The sequence below is a fragment of the Rhamphochromis sp. 'chilingali' genome, assembly GCF_963969265.1.
Source record: "Rhamphochromis sp. 'chilingali' genome assembly, chromosome: 2".
In the NCBI taxonomy this organism is placed as follows: Eukaryota; Metazoa; Chordata; class Actinopteri; order Cichliformes; family Cichlidae; genus Rhamphochromis; species Rhamphochromis sp. 'chilingali'.
In genome coordinates this window covers 36,152,718-36,175,100 of record NC_137930.1, presented here as the reverse complement: position 1 = coordinate 36,175,100, position 22,383 = coordinate 36,152,718, and the positions used below count along the sequence as shown (strand labels likewise).

At 38.9% G+C, this 22,383-nt stretch overlaps 1 protein-coding gene across 3 annotated transcripts in view; it reads left to right on the top strand.

Moving 5' to 3' along the window:
• Positions 1-22,175, top strand: part of ghrb (growth hormone receptor b) — a 33,432-nt gene extending 11,257 nt beyond the window's left edge. For all 3 annotated transcript variants that reach the window (XM_080874783.1, XM_080874784.1, XM_080874785.1), the window contains exons 2-9: positions 3,039-3,126; positions 15,553-15,688; positions 16,659-16,837; positions 18,220-18,398; positions 19,403-19,547; positions 19,723-19,813; positions 19,979-20,048; positions 20,348-22,175. In XM_080874783.1, coding sequence (XP_080730909.1) covers positions 3,048-3,126; positions 15,553-15,688; positions 16,659-16,837; positions 18,220-18,398; positions 19,403-19,547; positions 19,723-19,813; positions 19,979-20,048; positions 20,348-21,193 — 1,725 coding nt within the window. In that variant the 5' untranslated portion in view covers positions 3,039-3,047 and the 3' untranslated portion in view covers positions 21,194-22,175. The remainder of the gene's footprint in view (positions 1-3,038; positions 3,127-15,552; positions 15,689-16,658; positions 16,838-18,219; positions 18,399-19,402; positions 19,548-19,722; positions 19,814-19,978; positions 20,049-20,347) is intronic.
• The last annotated feature ends 208 nt before the right edge of the window (positions 22,176-22,383 follow it).

Sequence of the window (22,383 nt, the reverse complement as noted above, 5' to 3'; positions counted from 1 at the left end):
TAAACACTGAGTCATGCTGTTTAAATTGTACTTTTTCTTATTTTAGGATACAGTATGTCAGGGATTAAATGTGGAGGACTTTCACTGGTCCGGTCCACTTAAGCAGTATGTAGCCCACGGTGTAAAATGAGTTTGACATCCCTGATCTGAGGTGTGAAAACTCATCATTATGCATAGAAGATCTTTATTTGTGAAAGAGTTAAATTATTAAAAGATAAACATTTTGAAACCACTGAAAGTGTTTTCTGAGTTGTATGTGGTGCAGCGTCATTCACAAGGCCTACAACAAATACCGCCTTCATCCTAACATATATGTGGTTTTGCGTTTTCTTTAACTTTTGAAAATTCCTTGGCACAAATTTATAAGCTCCAACAGTCTGAGCAGTGCTAAGTTTTTAAATGTTATAATAAGTGTTTGTGAGAAATATTTATACAAAAAGACCTTTATTATCATCCCTCATTAACACCTCTAATCTAAGCTCACAGAAGTGAGTTCTGGGTAGATTAATTTGGCACCGAAAAAATTGCAACTGATGTCAGCAAACAAGAGCTACGCAAAGCCCAGAGAAGTAGTAAGGTTGGATTTCACAAGAGCTGGCAGGACTCCAGCACCACTGGCTGGGTGTCACGTTCAGAAGAAATCTGTTTAGTATTTCGAAATATGCCTTTCCAAGAAAGATGGATTGTTTGTGAATACCAAATGTGAATAAAACACATTTCTTAACCTGCTTGTCCTTGCTGCTTTCGAATAACTGGTGTTGTCTCACTCATCCCCATCTTTGTGTAGCAAAAAAAGATAACAAAAACATGTCATTAAACAGGTTGCAGTTTTGAACAGCTGCTAAAATACTGCTATGGATATGCACTTACTGGCCACTTTGTTAGGTATACCTGCTCCGCTGCTTTTTAATGCATATCTGCTAAGCCTGCATTTAGACATGTAAACATGGTCAAGATGACCTGCTGAAGTTCAGACTGGGCATTGAAATGGGGGGAAAAGGTGACTGAAGTGACTTTGAACATGGCATCGTTGTTGGTGCCAGACGGGTTGGTCTGAGTATTTCAGGAACTGCTGATCTGAAGGGATTTTCCCACTCAACCAAGAAATCTGCAGCAACTGCACGATGTTATCACCATGTTTGCACCATGTTTAACCTATACAGTGAAGAATTAAGGCAGTTTTTCAAAGGAAAAAAGGGGGTCCAATTCACCACTAGCAAGGTGTACCTAATTAAGGTGCCAGTGAGTGTAACTGTCTTACTGCTTCATCATTTCGTTGCGTTAAGAAGCTGCAGTTTCTGCTTCTGCTGCTGCTTCTTTGTGCACTCTGAGCTTCATATAATAAAGTGATTTGAAGTGTGGATGAATGAGACTTAGTCATTTATTCTTTTCTTGAGTTTAATGCAGGTAACAAGAAATGCATCCATTAAATTGTGATAGTGCAAAAGATGTAGCACGTAGTGGTGTCTGGAAAAACAAGCAACATGCAACTAGCTTAAAATGGACACTGGGCTAGCTTGTTAGCTCAGAAATTTCTTAGACATGTGGATGGACAAATCTGAAAATGTCACTCACTCTTAAACTGAAAGCTTAACTATAAAGAATTTTACTAGCCAGTTTCCCAAACACGGATTAAACCTAAAAGACTAAAAGGAAAAAAAAAATCTGTGACAACTCTATTGAAAAAAGGTTTAGTCTAGGATGAGGCTTAATCCATTTTGGGGGAATTGAGCCGTGTATTTAACAAAGGCCTCAGTCATACAGCGAGCCCCCGGCAACCACTGGTTGCTAGTGAAAAATGTGTATTCCCTAACTGGCTGGCGGATGCTTGTTAGCTTCCAGCAACCACTCAACCAATCAAAAACCGTGAGTCAACTGCTTTCAACAACTTCTGTGTTCTTATTGTAACACCTCTACTAATGTTCTAGATAAGAATTAATAAATAGCTAAAGCTGCTAAACAGAAACAAGCAAACAAACTGAAAATAAACTGAATTAAAGGCAAAATGTCAAAAATAAATAAAAATAAAAACTAATCAGAAAAGAATTTTAGAGCGCTCAAGCACTCCCAAAACCATAGTAGCCCTGAAAATAATAGCAATAATAGTTTGGAAAATAATGCTAAAATGCTAACTTCTAATGCTAACCCAGAAAGAAGATGAAGAAGTAATCTAACGACACAAATCAGTGGTGCAGATTTAAAACAAGTCTTACCTGAAGCGTTAGCAGGCAAAAGTGCAAATTGTTGTGATGATGAAGGGTGATTAAAGTGACTTAATAAGTTTCTGCTTAAGCATATTTGCTGTTTAAATAGCGTCAAAAACACTGGCTGGCTAATTTTAACCTTCAGTGTTTGTTTACAGTATAGGACAGTTACAGATCCAGGTATGAACAAGTGAAAAGAATGTTACCTGTCCATGGCCAGCAGCAGCCCGTATTGATTTAGGATATCGGTATGACTTTATTGTTATAAATTCTGTTTCACTGTTACCTTTGCACAGAGAAGGAGAGAGGAAGACAGAGAGGGGGAGGACAGAGATTTCTGAGATAAATAATATTTGTGTTTTCTTGTTTTCAGTACAGCTGGTCTTCTACATGCATTAAGCACTAGGTTGTTATATATTATTTTAGAATCTTTACTCAAGTCATGGATTTTTTTATTTATCAGTTATTGTGCAGAAAAACTGCAAAAGAATGCAAATGTGCAAAGTTTAATAAAGTTAATCCAATTTTCTTACAAGCAAGCTGAAACTATAAACATACAGAGATTGTTACTAATGTATAGCACCTGCAGCAGTGTGGCAGTCGTCGAAGTAGTAACATTCGTTCAGCATGGGAAGCTGGTATAGAATATTTTAGTAAACCAGGAAAAAAAATTCTTTGCCTTAAATAACAGTGCCTCAGCAGAGGTTTAGATCTAGTTACGCCCCGGTGGGAGCGTACTGGTTTAATGGTGGTAGTGGGCTGGGCCTTCGTCAGCTGTGTGGTTCAGTGGACTGCCCTGAGAAACTTAACATTACCCACATGTCTCCTCCACAGCTCCACACCATGGCTCACACTCTCACCATGCTCCTCTTTGTGCTTCACATCCTCACTGCTTCGGTGCTGCAGTCGGCCTCAGAACCAGGTAGGATTTTGAATATTTATTTCAATAAATCAGCATGCATGTTTGTAAAGCTGTGGAAGACCTGATTCAGGTTTGAAAACACAGTCATTAAATGACATTAATTCGTGCCTTTGGTTGTGTTTTGCAACTCTACTGCTATGACATCTGGTGCCTTCTACTAGCCAGATTTTCAGATGCTGTTGAACTGTTTTGTGGGAATAAAAATTGAGGAACATCATAATAACTGGGGAACTATTACCAGAGATCAGGATGCTTTTAATGGTCACAGGAGACTTTGAGCCTAGTATAATGTAAAATACTAATAGTTGCATACTTACTGACTTGTTTTGGCTTTAAATGAAATGGGTTGCATAACACATTCACAGAGAGCCTCGGTGAGCAGAGAGCAGATTTCTAGTGAAGTGGCTTCCCAGGAATTCTGAACAGAGAGCACTCGGCTGTTGTTAAACAATGGGAAGCTGTTCAGTTCGTAGAGGCCTGGCTTTCTACCAAACACTCCGCAAATGGAAGTGGAAATGCTGAGTATGTGGACACATAGGCTGTGTTTTATCCACAGTGAAAAACTATGTCTGTGCTGGTTATTTATGTCACACACGGACATCCGGTGCTTTGTCTTGTTACATAATGCTCAGTAAGTTAGCAGAGGTGTGGACAGAGAACATAATCTCCTGCTGTTTGCTATTATCCTCTTTGTGCTCAGTACCCTTTAGGTGGGATTTTACAAGGCCGCTGTGTTTTGACAGGAGTGTTTGCTGCTCTAGAAAAAAAAATGAGACTGAGGACAACTTGTTGATTGAAAACAGTGAAGTCACAAGTAAAAGAGTTCTTTTTAAAAACAGATTTGGCAACACGCTAGCCAGCTTGTAGTGACCTGTACATTTCTGACTCACTCCAGTGATCGCAAATGTTGTGGAGGGATTCTTATTGGTTTAGTGTCACCATGGTTAATGGCTGCTTGTCCAGTGGGAGGAATATCTACAGAACCAACATAAACTTCATGATCTAATTGTGTAATATGAGAATCTACACTGGAATTTTTTAGTGTAGACAAGATTTTCAGAATCAACATAAATTTAAAAAGGCTGAATCATCATCAAAATATAGCCAGAGGCCTTGAAATTGTATTTACACAAATGTACACTATATGGACAAAGGTACTGGGACCCTCTTTGTAGCTATAATAGCCACTAATTGGTGTTGTGCTTTGTGATGTAATGCTTGCGTGCAATTGCCCTGCCATAGAAACCCATTCCATGAAGCTTCCTCTGCACAGTTTCTGTGCTGATGTTATATCCATAGGAATTTCTAGCTCTGCAGTAGCTGACTCAGCAGATCATTGGCGATGTTTATGCACAGTGGTCCCTCGTTTATTGCGGGAGTTACGTTCTTAAAAATAACCCGCGATAAGTGAAATCCGCGAAATAGCCAGCTTTATTTTTTACAATTATTATAGATGTTTTAAGGCTGTAAAACTGCTCACTACACACTTTATACACATTTCTCAGACAGGCATGAACATTTTCACACTTTTCTTTCTTATTTAAACACTTTCAAAGTTCAGACCTGATGGTGCAAAACATTTCGTCGACATTGTTGTGTTTGTCGGGGAGAAAACGTGCAAACATACAGTACAGCGCTTCAGAGTCACACTGCTAGTGATCAAAGAATTATGTAAATTTGACAAGCTGAATGCATTCTGTACTGTACAGTAGGGCTGGGCCATATCATACCGTTCACGGTAATACCGGTATAATGTTGGGCAATGATAAGAAAATGAAATATCGCGATAGAATATGGGTAAAACGTGCATGCGTAGTGCCTTTGTTTTCATACGCACATGGCGGAAAAAGTATGGCAGCGGAATGAGAAGAAATGAGAATGAGAAGGGCGAAAGCGGATCGTTGAATGAAACGGATGAACCAGAATTAGTTTGTAAAAATGCTGCAACTTCAGTGGTGTGGAACTGGTTTAGCTTTCGTCCATCAGATACACAACAAAGCACTATTTTTGGTAGAGCATGCTAGCGGGCCGTTGTTATTACCGTGTTGTTTGGAAAATATGGCACACTTAAAATCAATCCTTTGATTTTTCTGAAAATCGACAGATTATAATCCCGTGTGCCTTATGTAGGAATTCTGGTTGTGTTTACTGACCTCGAAACGATTTTATGTGGTACATGGCGCTCGAAAATCTGTCAAATGTCTTAGTACGACTTTGCTAAGCTACGAACCTGCACCGCTTGATGGCTTGTACAATAGCAAAAGCGTACAATAGCATTACTGCTATTGTAGGCAGGAGCCTCGCGGAGTGATATGTACTGCGCTTCAACATAATATTACTGTATTGTGCGTGTATAACGTCTTTTTAAGTTTTGTGGATATTATACATGGTTATGCTGAGGATATGTCGGCCAATTTCCACTGGAAATGCATTTTGGTTAAACTGTCCGCAAGGAATTTGCATTTGCACTGTTAAATTTTTATATAACTTTAATGCACATAAAAACAGCAGCTTGTTTAAGTGAAAACACTTTTTTTTTTTTTTTTGCACTAATAAAATGTGGCGTTGCAAAGTATTTTGTCTAGTGTCAATTATATTGTCCGTTATATCGTTATCGCAAATTTTGAAATGTATATCGTGATAAATAGTTTTGAAGGCGGGTCATCTACCAATCAGTTCAATCGCTGGCTGCTCCAGTCTCCAGACTGCATGCCTAAGTAACCTTTGGCCTAGATACTGAACCCCAAGTTGCTCTTCGATGTGTTCATTGGAGTATGACTGTGTGTAAAAGGCCTTAGGTGTAGAAAAAGTGCTTGTATGAATTAGGGCTGCCACAAACAATTATTTTGATAGTCGACTAGTCACAGATTATTTTTGCGATTAGTCGCCTAATCAGATCATGCATCCACTGGACGTAAAGCGTACAGCTTATAGCAGCAGCATGCGTCTGCTCTTATATAACTATCATTAGCTTACAGCTTGAAGTGTTTAAGGTATGTGCTAACTAAAAATAAAGACAAGATGATAGTTTATTAAACTTTTAATGAAATTTGTTTTTTTTAGTTTTAGTTTTTTTTTTTTTACTTTTAATTCCACTCACTGGTTAGATTTGGCACTGAAAACGACTGCTGAGTTTAGGTAAAATCTCCGTGGATAGGATTAGGAGAGGACTGGTTTGGATTTAAACACACCCTTTCACAACAATGGCCCTGTTTGTTGTGAAATAATGAGTTGGGAGGGACCAATTGGGCTCAATTAATCCTTAACATGGTGCATCAGGGCAAGATGCAAAAGGACAACTTGTGCCTTTTTTCATCTGCCATATCAGTAGTTTTGACAAAGGGGCACTAGTTGATGCCCTGGAGATGAGAAAGGACTGTAACATCTGAGGCAACCAGTGAGGCATAAAATACCACACTCAATCTGGCATTTCCGCTAGCATTTTGAAAATGAAACGGTTAAACATAAATGAAATAATTAAGAAATGTAACTGGCTTTCAAAGTAATGATGATGAAAGCAGAGGAAAACGTTAGAGGATTTTAAAGAGTTAAAAAATAGTGAACAATCAGTCGGCTTTAACAGTTTTGTTCTTGTTTCACAATAAAAGTCAACATTATCTGTTTCAAGTTTCAAGGTTGTTTTGTTTTTTTCACCTAAGGTAACAAAACTTTTACAATAGCTCTGTCACATCTTAAGGGGTGTTTATGCTCTTTCTTTCCTCCTTGCTTGTTCCATTTGGCCCCTTATATGATCATCTGGGTCAAGCTACAGCATTGGAACAAATAGTACATTTCTTTTGAGAGCACACATAGCCAAAAATAACTCCTCTCACTTTCCAGCTATACTGAAGCACCAGCTGTGGGAGGTACTACTTCTAGGAATTGAGTGGTCTATGTAGGGGTCAACAAGTGTTTTTCCTCTTTGCTACTAGAGCACCACAGGGGATATTACTTAGAAATCAGGACATTTGCCGTTGATAAAACAGCATTTCCTCTCTTAGGAGGTTATATTGTTGCTTTTTGGCATGAATAAACTGTTTTCCTGCCCATGATTTGCCCATAAAGCTTGTTGGGTCTCTAAAAGGCTGGAACTTTAATCACCGATAAGGGCTTCTTGGCTCTTAGCCAAGGAAGGAAATGGCTTTTCTAAATGTAGCGCGTAAGGCATTTCCCCCCTGAGAGTGCACTTATTGATGTCTGAGCATGTGAATCTCTAAATCACTGTTTTCGCTGTCTGCTCAAAGGAAAGACATTAATGAAGGCTTCCCACCAATATGCTGAGCACAGGTTAACAGGTGCAATAAGGGGAAAAACATGAACTGATTAATTAGGTGGATTTGGTAAGTGTACGAGGCAGTCCGTCAAAAGGAAATTAATTTATCTGCTATTTCCCTTCAGAGCTAAAACATAACACATCTTATCAAAACAAATCACACAAGGGTGTTTTGTTTTACCCTGAAATAGGCTGCCAGGAGGCCTCTGAGAAATAAACATGCAGTAAACATGTTCACCCCGTAAGCTCATGGCAGATCTGTAAGAGAAGCCCTGTAATGAGAACAAGCTGTAAGCTGATATTGCCATCTTGGAAACCGTCTGCGTGTTTTGTAGCTCTAATGATATCTGCTGCTCCAGAACTCCTGCTCACATGTTTACTTACACCACAAGTGAACTCTGCTTGGTGGCTGCTAAGCAAACACAGCAGCACTTTGATGCACAAGCACAAAAATGAAAACCCTTTGCAAGCCAGTCTAGTTTTTTTAATCACTTCTCTGCCTGCAAATGGCCCAACTACATAACATGTGTATAATACGCTGTGGCACAATACACTTTTTCCATTTTGTCTTCTTTTTCACTTTCACTCAGTACTTTAAATACAAGTGAAATGAACCCTGAAATCACAGAATTGTTGTTAGCAAAAGTGTTTCTAAAATAAAATTACTCTGCTTACCCTTTCATCGTATTATATTTAGATTTAGTGCTGTCAGCGTTAATCTCGTTAAATCAGAATCAGAATACGTTATTAATCCCGAAGGAAATGACGTTAATGCCATACCCGCATTAACGTGGCAAATTTCCATTAGCCAGTTAGCGCGGATCGCCCCGTACGTGGGGCTGGACGGCGCTAACGGGTTAACAATCTAACTCGGTAACGGAGATTTGCCACGTTAATGCGGTTATGGCGTTAATGTCATTTTAACGAGATTAACGCTGACAGCACTAATTATATTATATTATATTATTTGGTTGCAACTTATCTTAAACTCAAACAAATAACAGTGCAACACCCCATTTGCTTTTTCCTTTTAAGACCATTTTAAGCAGGGAAGCTGTGCTTTTAGCAAATCAAATCATTATTATTTCACAGCAATGTTGTTACCATCGATTGAGTAATAATTTCACCTCTTATCATTTTATTGGGACATAATTAAAGTCGCATTCATTTGAAAGCACTTTATTGTTTTAGCTGGTGGAGCTAAATGAATTACGATTAATTTGCAACCTGCTGGGCATTCTGACTAATAACATGCCTTATTTAGAAGTTATTACATATCCACATAGTGTTACTGATTGACCAGAATGGTCAGCATACCTTCTGCCCATTGAAACAAGAGTATTATTTAACACTTTCCATGGCATCAGTAATCTCCTTTTTTAATTCGAATCATACAGAGACCATATTCAAACCTCTGTGTCATTGTTTTATGCAAACTATACTTCCCCAGTCACGTGCCTACATGTCCCTTGAGATCATAGATTATATATGAAGCTAGATAAGATAGATGGTGTCACTGTGGTGGTAGAAACACACTTCGAGTCAGAAACATTCGAGGAAAACTGTTTGAGGGTCAACACATGAGATGCAGATGGCTATTTTTGCATTTTGAATGAAATTACGCACTTTACAATATGACTTTGTGTATATCAAACTACAGTATATAACTCTTTCCAAGGTTAAGATTTTCTATGCCGGCACTACAGTCATGTGAAAAACCGTTTTCACACGACTCTGTGCAACCGAGTGAAAAACTAAGTACATCCTTGCTGCTTCCATTATTAACAAGCGTGACTAGCTTTTTGGGGGGGAAAAAAAAGAAGGCAAAAAAAAAAAAAGAGGTTTTGACATGTTGCCGGTCTGGAGCATCCAGGTTCATTTTAGCACAATGCCAGAATTTTTTTTTTCCAGGAATGGATACCCAGCAATTCTACCCCAAGGTCATACTGTGTAATACTCAGAAAGACTGTAAAACCTCCCCCGAGCTAGATCCTAAAATCTGTAGGCCTCAGTTAGCATGTGAAATGCTTGACAGTACAATTAGAGAAAGACTGAACAAGTCCAGCTTGTTTGGAAGGGTTTCTTGGAAAAAAGAAAACTCTTCTTCTCTCTAAAAAGAACATGGCAGCATGGTTTAGATTTGCATCTGAACAAACCCAAAGGCATCTGGAACAATGTCCTGCCATAACACATGCAGATCACCAGACCTCATACCAACTATCAAGCATGGTGGTGGAGGGGTGGTGATTTGGGCATCTTGCAGTCATTGAGTCGACCATGAAGTCCTTTGTATTCAAAAATATTGTGTCCGAGTGCAAAAGTGTTTCAGTGATCCAAAGTACATCAGCAAATCTGCAAGTTACTCATTTATACAAAAGGATCTACAACCCCCCCCCCCCCGGAGACAGACACACACAAACACACACACACAATTTCTGTCAATGATTAACATTACAAGGAGATCAAAGTTGAATTTCACTTGAAGTGCAATTGCATCAGAAAGTTCTTATTTGTTGATTTTTTTTTTTCCTTTAAAAAGAGGAAAATCAAATATCTGCATTGCTCTGCCTACCGTCAGTGGGGCCCTGCCTACAGTTTAAGAGTAATTAATAATAATTAATATGAAGTAATGTTCTTGAACGCTCACATTCAAGCGCATACCAACTCAAAGAAATGTTCCATGTTTTCATTTATCACTAAACTGAGCTACAGGAATCCACCACATAGCTGAGTGTCAAATTAATTATTCTCTTAATCCTGACACAGTTCTAAGGAGGAGCAGGGGATCGAATACACAGGTTATTCTAACCCATGACGGCTTTTTCTCTGAAGCAGGCCAAAGCTATTCATCTGCTGCCTCTCAGATGTGAAGGAGTCATCTCATTGTCACACTTCTATCTCATGTTTTATCCTCTCGGACATGTTGATGTAGTCAGCTGCCTGCAGCTACTGCTGTGTTTACCTAACAGCCTGTTTTAAAAAAAAAAGAAAAAAAAAGCTCTCAGCTTTCTATTTAAAAGGACACCTACTTGACATTTCACAAACATATCCCCATTCTCCCATGCAGACTGCTGTCCATACACGCCCTATTTAGCCAAAGCAAGTCACGTTTAACCACCCAAGTCAACAAAATACACAAAATAGATAGCCCCAACATACAAGATGTACTTTGCGGTGTCTCCCAGCACAGACTCAAGATTCCAGGAGACGGGCGGTTAATTCTAGGAGCTGGACAAGGCTGTAGAAGGTCCTTAACCCATCAGCAGGATGGTATCTGCTCCTTTGTGGACGGAGGACCAGGATAAGAACTGCCAGAGCTACAAAATGACCTTCAGCAGTCTGCTGTTGTGAATGTCTCTACATGCATAAAGGACACGGGGTCCATACAGACTACAGAATACAATTTTCATTTGCAATGAAATTTCAGCAAAATGGATTAACCTGCTGTGTATTCTTTTCATTTCTATCAAACAATGTAGCGTCCTTTCAAATCTAACACATTGCCCAGTCCATATCAGTGTAGATATCCAGTGTTCCTTTGGATTTTTTGACCAGTGTACAATAAAATAAAATTCAGGAAAATAATAAAAAACCAACATATAGTGTAAAAGGACATGATGGACACACAAAATTTAACTGTTTTTAAGATGAGATAATACCGGCTTTTATTTGGTTTTCACTTGGAGGGAAAAAAGCCCAAAAAATCACTCTTCCCATCAGCGCTGCTGATTTGTTCTGTGAAAGTCAGGAAAAATCAGCTGAAGCGCCAACATCCTTAATTATAAGTTTTGTGCATATATGGATTAAAAAGTGCCTTTTTATTTGGCAAAACTAATTTCCTTGTTTTGGGTTTTTTTTTTAAATTCCCACATCCCTGATTTGATATCAAATATTATTAAAAAAGATGAACCCAAAAGCGGAGAGGCGGGCTGTTAGAGATCATGCATGCAGATCTCTAACAGCAAGAGTCCAAAACAAAGACAAAATAGAATCCAAAACTAAACTAGGAACGCTTGGAAGTAAACAGGTGGAGGACCACATGACACAACCACAAAAATGAGGATTGGATGCCTTTATACGGAGACACATAAGGGCTAACAAAAAACAGCTGAGAATGATCAGAAAAGGGCAAGGGTAGGAAGTAAAAGTGCACACAGTTTCTAAAGGAAGTGCACACAGTTTCTAAAGGAAGCAAACAGAAAAGAATACAAACATTTACCAAGTGCGACAAGAAAACATACTGAACATGTCTACACAAGAAGACAGGGGCAAGGAAACACTAAAAGACGAAGACAAACTGGGAACTAACTAAACAAAAACTCCGTAAAGACATCAGTAAATAAAGATAACACCTGAAGACTCAAACGACAAAGGTAGAAAAACAAGACACCATAAAGACTGGATAGGGAAGCTCAGAAAATAAACATGTCAAAACTTCTAAACAAAAGGCACTAAATTAAAACTGCTCTACAAACAGTAAACTAGACACACAGAGAATCCAAACCTAAAAATAACCAAACAAAATGCAGGGACTACGGTCCCTGTGGAGATGATACACAAATCACAAACAATATGAACAAAACTGAAAACCTTTCATTTAAAAAAAGGAACAAAGTGTAAACCAGGAGCTCCCAAAATTGTAGCGCCAGTTAACAGCATTTTGTTTTAAGGTGAAATCTCTATAATATTGGAGAAAACCAAAACCGTTGCCGATCTTGCTCTGAGCTGCACAGTGGTGGAGTCTCAGGGAGGGGCAGCCATCTGGTGCGACTAGTTGGAAAGCGAGGGGAAGGTGCGAAGTTTAGCAGAGAGAGATGACAAACAGCACACAAAGGAAACATTTGGCCTGTTAGAGGCTTCATTAAACACACACCGGGAACACAAAGCTCCGGAAGCCGAAACATCTGCAGGAAGGAACAAGAACAAAGCAAGTGGGACTTCATGGGGGAAAAGACACAAGGTTAATGGTTTATCATCATTATGAAAATATGATGATAAACAAGGACAGAGGGGAATAGGGGTGAGGTGCCCAGCACAAAATCACAGGAGGTCCTCCAGATTTGTAGTTTAAAGCCCAATCTGAAAAGTAGAGAGGGTACCTGCCTCCTGAACCTAAACTGGGAGTTTAGCTGATAGCTGAAGACTTCGTCTCCCGTTCCTCTTTTAGAAACTCTAGGAACCACAAGCAAGCCAGCGGTCTGAGAGAGAATTGCTCCATTGGGATAATATGATACTATGAGGTCTTTGAGATACGATCAGGTCTGATCCTTAAGAACTTGGTATGTGAGGAGGACTTTCATGTCAAATCTGGATTTAGCAGGCAGCCAATGATGATATGGAAGAAATGTGATCTCTTTCCTAGTCTCTGTTAGGGCTTTCACTGCAGGATTCTGGATAACAATACAATTACAATACAATACAATTTTATTTATATAGCCCATTTAAAAACCAGATATATGCCAAAGTGCTTCACAGAAACCAATTAAGAGCAATAATAAATACAAGTAAATAAAATAATAAAATGAAATAAATAAAAATAAAATATACTGACAGGTGGGAGACATAACTAACCAATGATACAGCAGGTAGGCACAAGCCGAAAGGCTGAAGGTTAAATCATAAAAACATTAATAAAAGCAAAAAAAGATAAGTTACAGTACATTTAAAAATGCAGGGTCTAGGAGGCAGGGAAGGCAAGGCTAAATAAATACGTTTTTAATCGAGATTTAAAAAATCGAATTTAATCAGATGCGTTAGGTAGTTTAAATCTGATCTATCCGAAAGGTCCTTTTCTGTTACGATGGGTACCCACTCTTCCTCCATTGCCCCTGTTACCTCTGGTGTCCCCCAGGGGTCTGTGCTAGGTTCTATGCTGTTCTTTTTATACTTGTTACCCTTGGGCCGAATCTTTGCTAAATACAAATTTTTTTTTTAAATTAACTGAAAAATTTCCCCGATAAGTTGGGAATGAACAATCTTCTCTAGGATTTTAGACAGAAACAGGAGTTTGGAAATAAGTCTGAAGTCAGCGAGATCTTTCTGATCGAGGCAGCTCTTTTTGAGTATAGTTTGCACTACAGCATGTTTAAAAGCAGCCGGAACACAGCCCAATAACAATGACAGGCTTATTAGTGATAAAATACGGGGCCCGATAACGTTAAACCCATCTTTAATAATGCGAGATAGGTGGAAGTCATGAACAGCGTTTGAGGGTTTTAGGTGATCAATTATACCCTTAAGAGTAGGGAGCGAAACTGGATGAAACTGATTGAGGTTAGTGGAGCATCGTAAAGCTGGGGCCTGACTCATCACAGGGGGGTGCAAGACTCTTAGAGATAAGATTCTGCCTGCAAAATGATTTAAACATTCTTCACAAAGAGCTAAGGAAGACGATCTAGGCATTTCAGGACAGGGATTAATCAATGAGTTAAAAGTTTTAAATAAAAAATGTGGATTGTGACTGTTATTTGTAATGACAGCCCACAGGAAAGCCACTTTAGCCAACTTAACAGATTTCTGAAATTCTGGCGGGTCCTGCGAAGGATATCAAAAAACACCTGGACCTTATCTTTTTTCCACCGTCTTTCAGCTTGGCTGCAAACGTGTCGTAGAGCACGTAAAGAGTCATTTAACCATGGCTGAGAGCAGCTTCCACACCATTTTACCTTTATAGGGGCCACAACGTCAAGTAAAGAGGAGCATGTATTCATTTAAACAGTAACGTATTGTGAAGGTTCAGACAGACTTAGTGGATTTTTAGTTAAAGCTAAATACAGCAGATAATACTGAAAGTTTCTGGTGTCCCGTGCGACACCTATTTTGTGTCATCTTTGCACTGAAAGTTAGTTTAAGGCCTTGGTGTTCACTCTCAGGGCTCGTCATAGTAGATCTAAGGAGCTTGGCAAGAAGGTGACTGGACTTAGAACTGAGGAAGCTTCTTGGATGAGAGGTGAAACTTCAGGAAACTTAAAGAAGTCCACTAACCTTCTTTCCTTAGACTACCATGACCTGGATGACTGAGAACCGGCACACACATTCTTGTGTTTTAATATTTGTCTTTTTATTTGTTATTTGCTGTTGGGAAGTACTTTGAAATCCCCAGAAAGGTTCTATATAATATATATATGCTAAATATATGTGTCTAAACGTTTGCATAACTATAAATTGTGAATGTGAACATATACACAGCATTTTGATATGAGTTCAGCATTTGCAGTAAATTGAAAAATAACATGTTTGTGCTTTAGGGTTAAAAAAAAACCCTGCTAATCGTTTCCACATAGTTTTGGAAACTGCCCACATTAAATCAAATTGCCAAGCCAAGTCCAAATCAGTTTTTATGACTACCACAAGAAAAGTCCCACGCGTATCTTGCAGAGTGCAGTAGATATTTGGCGTCATCAGTATTGTTTAAACAAATGTTTAAAGTGGTGTTATGTTACTGTGTTGCAGAAAGCATTGAATAAAGGGGCAAAATGACCTTATGGTTGAACGTGTTGAGCATGCACATCAGTGCTTGAAAAGAACAAGAAGCAGTGCTAAATTACTAACTATGCACTGAATATTATGCACCACTTAAACTTTGGTTTCTGAATTAAATATGTTTTTCTTCATTCTGTACAGAAAAGACCAGTTAAACCACATTATGCTCACATTTTTCACCTTTGCATTGATCACAGTTCACACAGACAGGATCTGGGACAGAGTATCGTAAGTCTGTGAAGGTTCTCAGTTGTATCGTATCGTAAGGAAACTGCAGAAATGTGCTCTCTGCACACGTGTTTCGAGTTTATTCAGGCAGTAAAACAGATTCCTGGAGGTTCTTTCTGTGTAACTGTGTTTCTAGGTAAGGCAAAAGCAAATAGCTTGTTCCGTGAGCGTCGTGGCACTGAACTCTCCAGCTGCTGCTTTCTCTTAAAGAGCAATAAAATGACTTCCAGGAAACTGCTGATACTCGCCTTGTGGCTGCGCTCCTCAGTGGAGTTAGATTACCATTATTAGCTTGTCACTGAAGTGTATCTTTGCAATCCTCAAAAGCAACAAGATTTTATAACACTTGCAACAAGGAAAAGAAAAGAGAAGTAGATATTTGCTGTATTAAAGATAATTATGCGTAATCTTCCCCTCTGTTCCTCTCTCCCTGTTTCCTTCAGTTCTCTCTGAGAGACGTCCACACCTCACTGGCTGTGCTTCCCCAGACATGATGACTTTCCGTTGCAGATGGAATGTTGGCCCTTTCCAGAATCTCTCTGATCTCAGAGCTCTCCGCTTATTCTACTTTATAAATGTGTAAGAAGAAAATATCTCTCATCACTACCAGAGTGCTTTTTTGGGAAAGATTAGGAAGGGGAAAAAAGAAGAAAAACATGGGTCATAGGTGCCTGTTTTGTACAGGCATTCGCACATCTGCAGGTTCTTAAGCACAGCTTTAAAGAGTTTCTACACATATGTAGTGTGAGGAAAACGCCAGTTGTTTGCAGCCTTTGAAATGATTTTAAAGTATTAGAATAGAAGTATTTTTAGCCTGTTAAGTGAGCAAAAACACAATAGAAACACTTTATGTGTAGATAAACCATCATTTAGCTGCTTAGGTCAATCAGGGCCACTGGGTTTATACCTCCAATGCGTAAAATTTAAACTTATGGTGCAGACATTCACTCTGTTGACAAAGCAAAGTCCAGCTTATATTGTAACGTTTAACACGCCTAACTTCGGGCAGTTTACGCTTTATTGCCTTAAATACTCTTTTTAAGTACACACGTTTTCACACAGGCAAAGTAAATTTTCTAATTGTCAGCAAATGCAATAAAAAGATAAAAGAGGAATAATGAAAATCCCAGTTCCAATCCAGCTCCAGACTGTCACCAGGCCGACCTGCACTACCTTCATGACCCATGAATCCTTTGGCTGTATTTTATGTGTTATCAGCTGTTGCTTGATTGTGAAACTAGGAAAAACTAGATAAATTGCTTTAATTTTACATACATGTCATACTTGATGAGTTCATATAATACAGTTGTTTATTCCTCAAAACTCAAACAGAATATTTAAAAGATTAGTTAATCATACTGCCTCTTTTCATTATTATCTATAATTCCCCTCAGAACAAAATGCCATTTATTAGCAGGGTAGGTCATAATCTTATCTGAAATCGCATTTCATGCATACATGGGAACAACCCTTTGTTCGTGACCTTGCACTGCTCATGGATTTCTTACTGTAACTGACTAATGCGCTGATCCTGTCCCCCACCATTCAGACCCCCTCATCTGTCTTCTAAAAATTGGAGTGAATGTCCTCACTACAGCAACGAGACGCCAAACGAGTGCTTTTTCGATCAGAACCACACCTCGATCTGGACATATTACAACGTCCAGCTCCGTTCCAGGGATGAGACCATCCTCTATGATGAGAAGGGTTTCTTTGTTAATGACATTGGTGAGTTCACTGCCTCTTTACACACACTGAAATTATTATGTTAGAAAAGACTAATAAAAAGATACAGTTGTAAAGTTTTCGCATGTTACACTGTCACCACTTTTAACTGTCACAGCATCACAAGTACGCGAGGTGGTTATATGACATTTTCAGGGGTGAACAATACTTTTGATCTTTGTTACAAAATTTTGTTTCTGTTTGATCTTTTTCTTATAATTCGCTAGAGAAAACTTCAAAAAGGGAATTTTTGGTTAACATAAAGGGTTATGGCCAAAGTTCAGGTCATCCCTCCTATGATTGCCTGTGCAATTATGGATAACATCTCCCATGAGTCTTAGCATTTGCATATTTTTCAGGCTTCATAGGAGCTGCAGAACAGGTTTAACAGAGCTACAGTGATTTCTAGTGTCCTGCAGAATTGATTATAAAATGCTCTTGCATGTATATGAGACTCGCTTACATGGTCAGGGCCTTGCTACATTTCTGATAATCTGTTACTTTACGTTATCCTCGACTCCTAAATTGTTACACATCCAGTATTCCTCAAAAAGAAAAACTGGGGATGCAGTTTTTCACCCGTCAGCCTGAAAGGTTTGGTTTATTGTCGTCACCCCGCCAGGCGGCGTATCTCTCACCTCTTCTCTCTTTGTGTCTGCTTTAAAGGTTTATTTATGAAGGACTTATCTGTATTGACGTTTGCAAAGGCCAATAAATGGAACATTTAAAAAATAGAGCAGAGACATATCTTCCAGCTTTTCCTCTAACGCCTCGTGCAGCTCAAAGTTTTTCACTTACTGTTGTGAAAACGCTTAGTTAGGATCTTTATAGAGCACAGAGCACACATGACTTTCATCTACTGATAGTTTCATAACATTTTTTCTCTCCCCCCCCCCCCCCCCTTTTTTTATTGTTTAGTCTAAGCCTATTTTTCATAGAAATATCTACAACAATGTGCTTACAACTTTGTGCCAACTGTTTGGGAAAAACTTTTCCTGTTTCAACATGATTAAATCTGAACATTGACGGCGAGCCAAGCCATCAGTGGCTGACCACTAATTCTCTCGGGCCGAATGTGACTAAAGGCTTGATGTCAGGTTTTGAAATCTTGCTTCAGGATGACTTGCAGCCAAATTCCAAGAAGAGGCGATTACAGCAGTGCATGTATTCCATTTGCTTTGTAAAAACAAGTTCAGCAATCATTTGCAATGTCCTGGTCTTTGCTTGCTTTCATGTAGGCAGTGAAAGAGACAGTCGAGGACAGTGATGTAAGGATCCGTCTGTTATTACTCAACAAATTAATTAGTTCAGTCCAGTGGAAGACTTCCTGACACCAGCCCCCTTACTGATGAAAAAGTGCTCTAAAGTGACCTTCTGTTCCGCAGTGCAACCGGATCCTCCTGTCAGCCTGAACTGGATGCTGCTGAATGTGAGTTTGACTGGCATCCACTATGACATACTGTTGAGCTGGAAGCCTCCTCCATCTTCAGGTGTGGAGACAGGGTGGATGAAGCTGCAGTATGAAGTTCAGCACCGTGACAACAGCTCCAGGGTGTGGGAAATGGTGGGTGTGTCATGAATCTAATACACAGCTCAAAAAAATTAAAGTAGCACTTCAAACTTCTGGGGTATTTATCTGGTCAGTTAAATAGCAGAAGGGTTGTTAATCAGTTTCAGGTGCTTTGGTGTTATTAAAATTAACAACAGATGCACTAGAGGGGCAACAATGAGACAACCCCAATAACAGGAATTGTTTTACTGGTGGAGGCTGCTAACATTTTTACCTCCTATTTTTTTGGTTTTTGGTTTTTTTGCTTGCAATTGTGGGGTTTTTTTGCATTTGGCTAGGGTCAGTGTCACTATTGTTAGCATGCGGCAATACCTGGACCCTAAAGAGGTTGCACAAGTAGTCCAACCTCTGGCAATGGCCATCAATACAAGATGAGCACTGCCGAGGTACAAAATGCACTCCAACAGGCTACTGGTGTGAATGTCTCTAACCAAACAATCAGAAATGTCACGAGGGTAGCCTGTGGGTCTGACATTGATACCGCTGACTGGCCCCGAAATTCGCCTGACCTAAATCCAATAGTTATGTTTTGGTCAATCTGACACTGTCAGGTTGCACCTTCGAGCTCAGTGACTCCCAGATATGGGATAAGATCCCCCAGGACACCATCCATCATCTCGTTATGATGATGGTGTCAGTCATGCATACAACCACATGGAGGCCATACAAACTACCTGGTATCATTTTGAGTTGCTGCAGTTGAATTTTGGCAAAATGGACTTGCCTGCTTTGATTTTGATGTGTCTTTGAATTCGGCCCTCTGTAGGTTGATCATTTTCATTTCCATCAAATTATGTGGCATCCTTTCATTCCTACATATCAGTACAGATATCCAGCATGATTTGTTTTGGGGGTTGTTTTTAACCCATCGAGCTCTGATGCATTTTCAAAAGGTTTTTGGGGAGCATGCACACTGGCTGATTTTGGTAATAATCTTTTTATTGTTGTCAAAGGAAACCTAAATGTCAGACTTTGAAACCTTATTTTTTTCACCACAGGCTGACCCTGTTTTGAGTACAAGGTGCTCCCTTTACGGGCTTCAAACTAACATCAATCATGAGATCCGGGTTCGGTGCAAAATGCTCGGTGGGAAAGAGTTTGGAGAATTCAGCAAATCTGTCTTCATTCACATCCCATCGAAAGGTAAACTCACTGTTTGACTCAGTGTTTGAACCGGGTGTAAACGGTGTTGTAAAGACTTTTCAGTTTTAGATCATCTTATATTTGTCATGAATTAACATTTGAGTACTATTTCACGTTTTATGTGAAGTTTAATGTGATTTTTTTTTTGTGTGTGTGTGTCCATTGTTTTCATCAGTTTCAAGATTCCCCGTGGTGGCTTTGCTCATCTTTGGTGCCTTGTGTTTAGTGGGAATCCTGATGTTGGTTATCATATCACAGCAAGAAAAGTAAGCATTTTAGATTTATTAGGCTTTTATGCTAAGCTGAAACGGTTTTGGCTGCTTAACTTTGAAAATCTACCACAGGCTCAGACGTCAATTGTGTTTACTGTTTTCTAATTTCTTCCATGCACTGTGTGGAATTTAGTATTCTTTTTTTATTTATTCCCCAAGGTGGATGGTTATCCTTTTGCCTCCTGTTCCTGGACCCAAAATTAAAGGAATTGACTCTGAACTTCTCAAGGTGCTTATCCAAAGTTGTGACACTTAAAATAACTTGATTATCTTAATTACAAAACTATATATACATATACATATATATATACATATATATATACATATATATATATATATATACACACACACACACACACACACACACACACACACATATATATATATATATATATATATATATATATATATATATATATATATACATATTCGAATGACTATACACTAGAGTACAGTCTACAGGTTAAAAACAAGACTTAAATTGCAATGATGGCCTCTAAGTGCATTGGTATATTTTCTTTCTCACAGAGTGGGAAGCTTAGGGAATTGACATCAATCCTGGGTGGTCCTCCTGATTTGAGGCCGGAGCTCTACAACTCCGACCCCTGGATGGAATTTATCGATCTGGACATTGAAGAGCAAAGCGACAGAGTGACAGAACTGGACACTGACTGTCTCATGAACCACCACCTGACTTCTAACTGCTCCCCACTATCACTTGTCTTCAGAGATGACGATTCAGGTCATGCAAGCTGCTGCGATCCAGATCTCCCATGCGACCCAGAACCATCACCTTTCCTTCCTCTGTTCCCAAATCTTGCCCTCAGTCAGGAGACATTATGTGCAGCAACCTCCGAGCCAAGCTCTCCCATCCAAAGCTGCAACTCTGGGGAGCTTCCTTCATTCGTAACGGACAGAGACACTTTGTACACCCAGGTGAGTGAGGTGAGGTCATCGGGCAAGGTGTTGCTCTTACCTGAGGAACAGACAGAGGGGGAGAAAAAGCCTAGTAAAGAGAAGGAGGACGAAATTGTGGTAGAGAAAGAGAAGAAAGAGTTTCAGCTCCTCGTGATGAATGCAGATCACAGAGACTACACTTCAGATCTCAATGCAGGAAAAACAAGCCCAGAATTATCCACAGGGGACCTGACTGAACCCTGTAAAACATTTCCGTCACCTCCCTATGAATCAAACACCACCTCGCCCCCACCAATCCCTGCTCCTGTCTACACTGTGGTCGAAGGTGTTGATAGACAGAACAGTCTCTTACTGTCACCAAATTCAGCTCCAGCCTCACATCTGATAATTCCAAAGAACATGCCGACACCAGACGGCTACCTGACCGCTAACCTTCTGGGAAGTATCACACCGTAATTCAGTGTCGAAGTGTGCAAATTAAAAATCTGGAGGTTGAATGTTGACTGCATCCTTTGGCAGAGTTTTGTAAAGGAACTGAATAAAAATGTGTTTTACTCTGATTGTAGAAAAGGGAAGCATTAAAAGGGAACGCTCGAGCTGAAAACTGCTGCAGTCGAAAACCAGGTCTGCAACAACTTAACTAACCACCTTTGTTAAAGCCGTATTAACCAGTAAAAGAGTAAATATTGATTGCTTATGAAGTGCACCTTCCAGTATACATGTATTTATTTTATTTGCATTTATAAGATTTAGTAAAAAAATTAATTTCCTTTCATCCCTGGTGGTCCTCTTTGTTTAAATCTTTGCTAATGTTTTGTCATTTGGTGCTGTAAGCCAAACAAGGACAAAAATGGATTGCAGGTGCACAATTCCCTGCAATATTTAAACGAGCAACACCTTCTATGCTACAGATTCACATTTTAATCAGCATTAATGTTAAAGGCACCACGTCCTTGTGCATATTGTACATATGAAAAGACAATATTTGAAAAGAAACAAATAAATAACCTTCTTTTTGATTTTCTTTTGAATGACATTTTTTTTATCTGTCAGATCAACTTTGCCTCAATGCAAACTCAATGCATTCAGTTCTGTGCTTTTCAGAATGCTCAGTGTATGTCAACATATTGATTCCTAAAAAAAGAATAATAAAGCATGATTTATGTGTGACAGGATAAACAGGAGATCAATGTAAGATGCTAATTTAATATTAATATTATCACATATTGTGTTCTTAAAAACTGTGAAAAGTTTTGAGAACTAAAGCCAAAACGATATGAACTGAAATTATTTTGCTTAGTGAGTATTTGTGTTTATAGTGCATGGATTCTTTTGCTGTTTTTTTTGTTTTGTTTTGTTTTGTTTTTTATTTCTGGTTGGCTTATATGCATTTGATGCAATGTAAAAGCTAAAGGTATATGAACAGTGTTAATTTGTATGGTTATTGCAATAATCTAAAAATATTGTCAAATAAATGAAATAAAAAATCAGATTTTGACTTTATGTGTCTTAATAAACTAAAATGTGTTTTGTTTTTCTGCGTTATTTATGTAAAAGCCAGTGACTCTACAGCCATTGGTAAAAACCCACAATCTACTAAGTATCTTGATTTTTGGGTTACTTCTGAGTAAGTCAAAATCATAAAA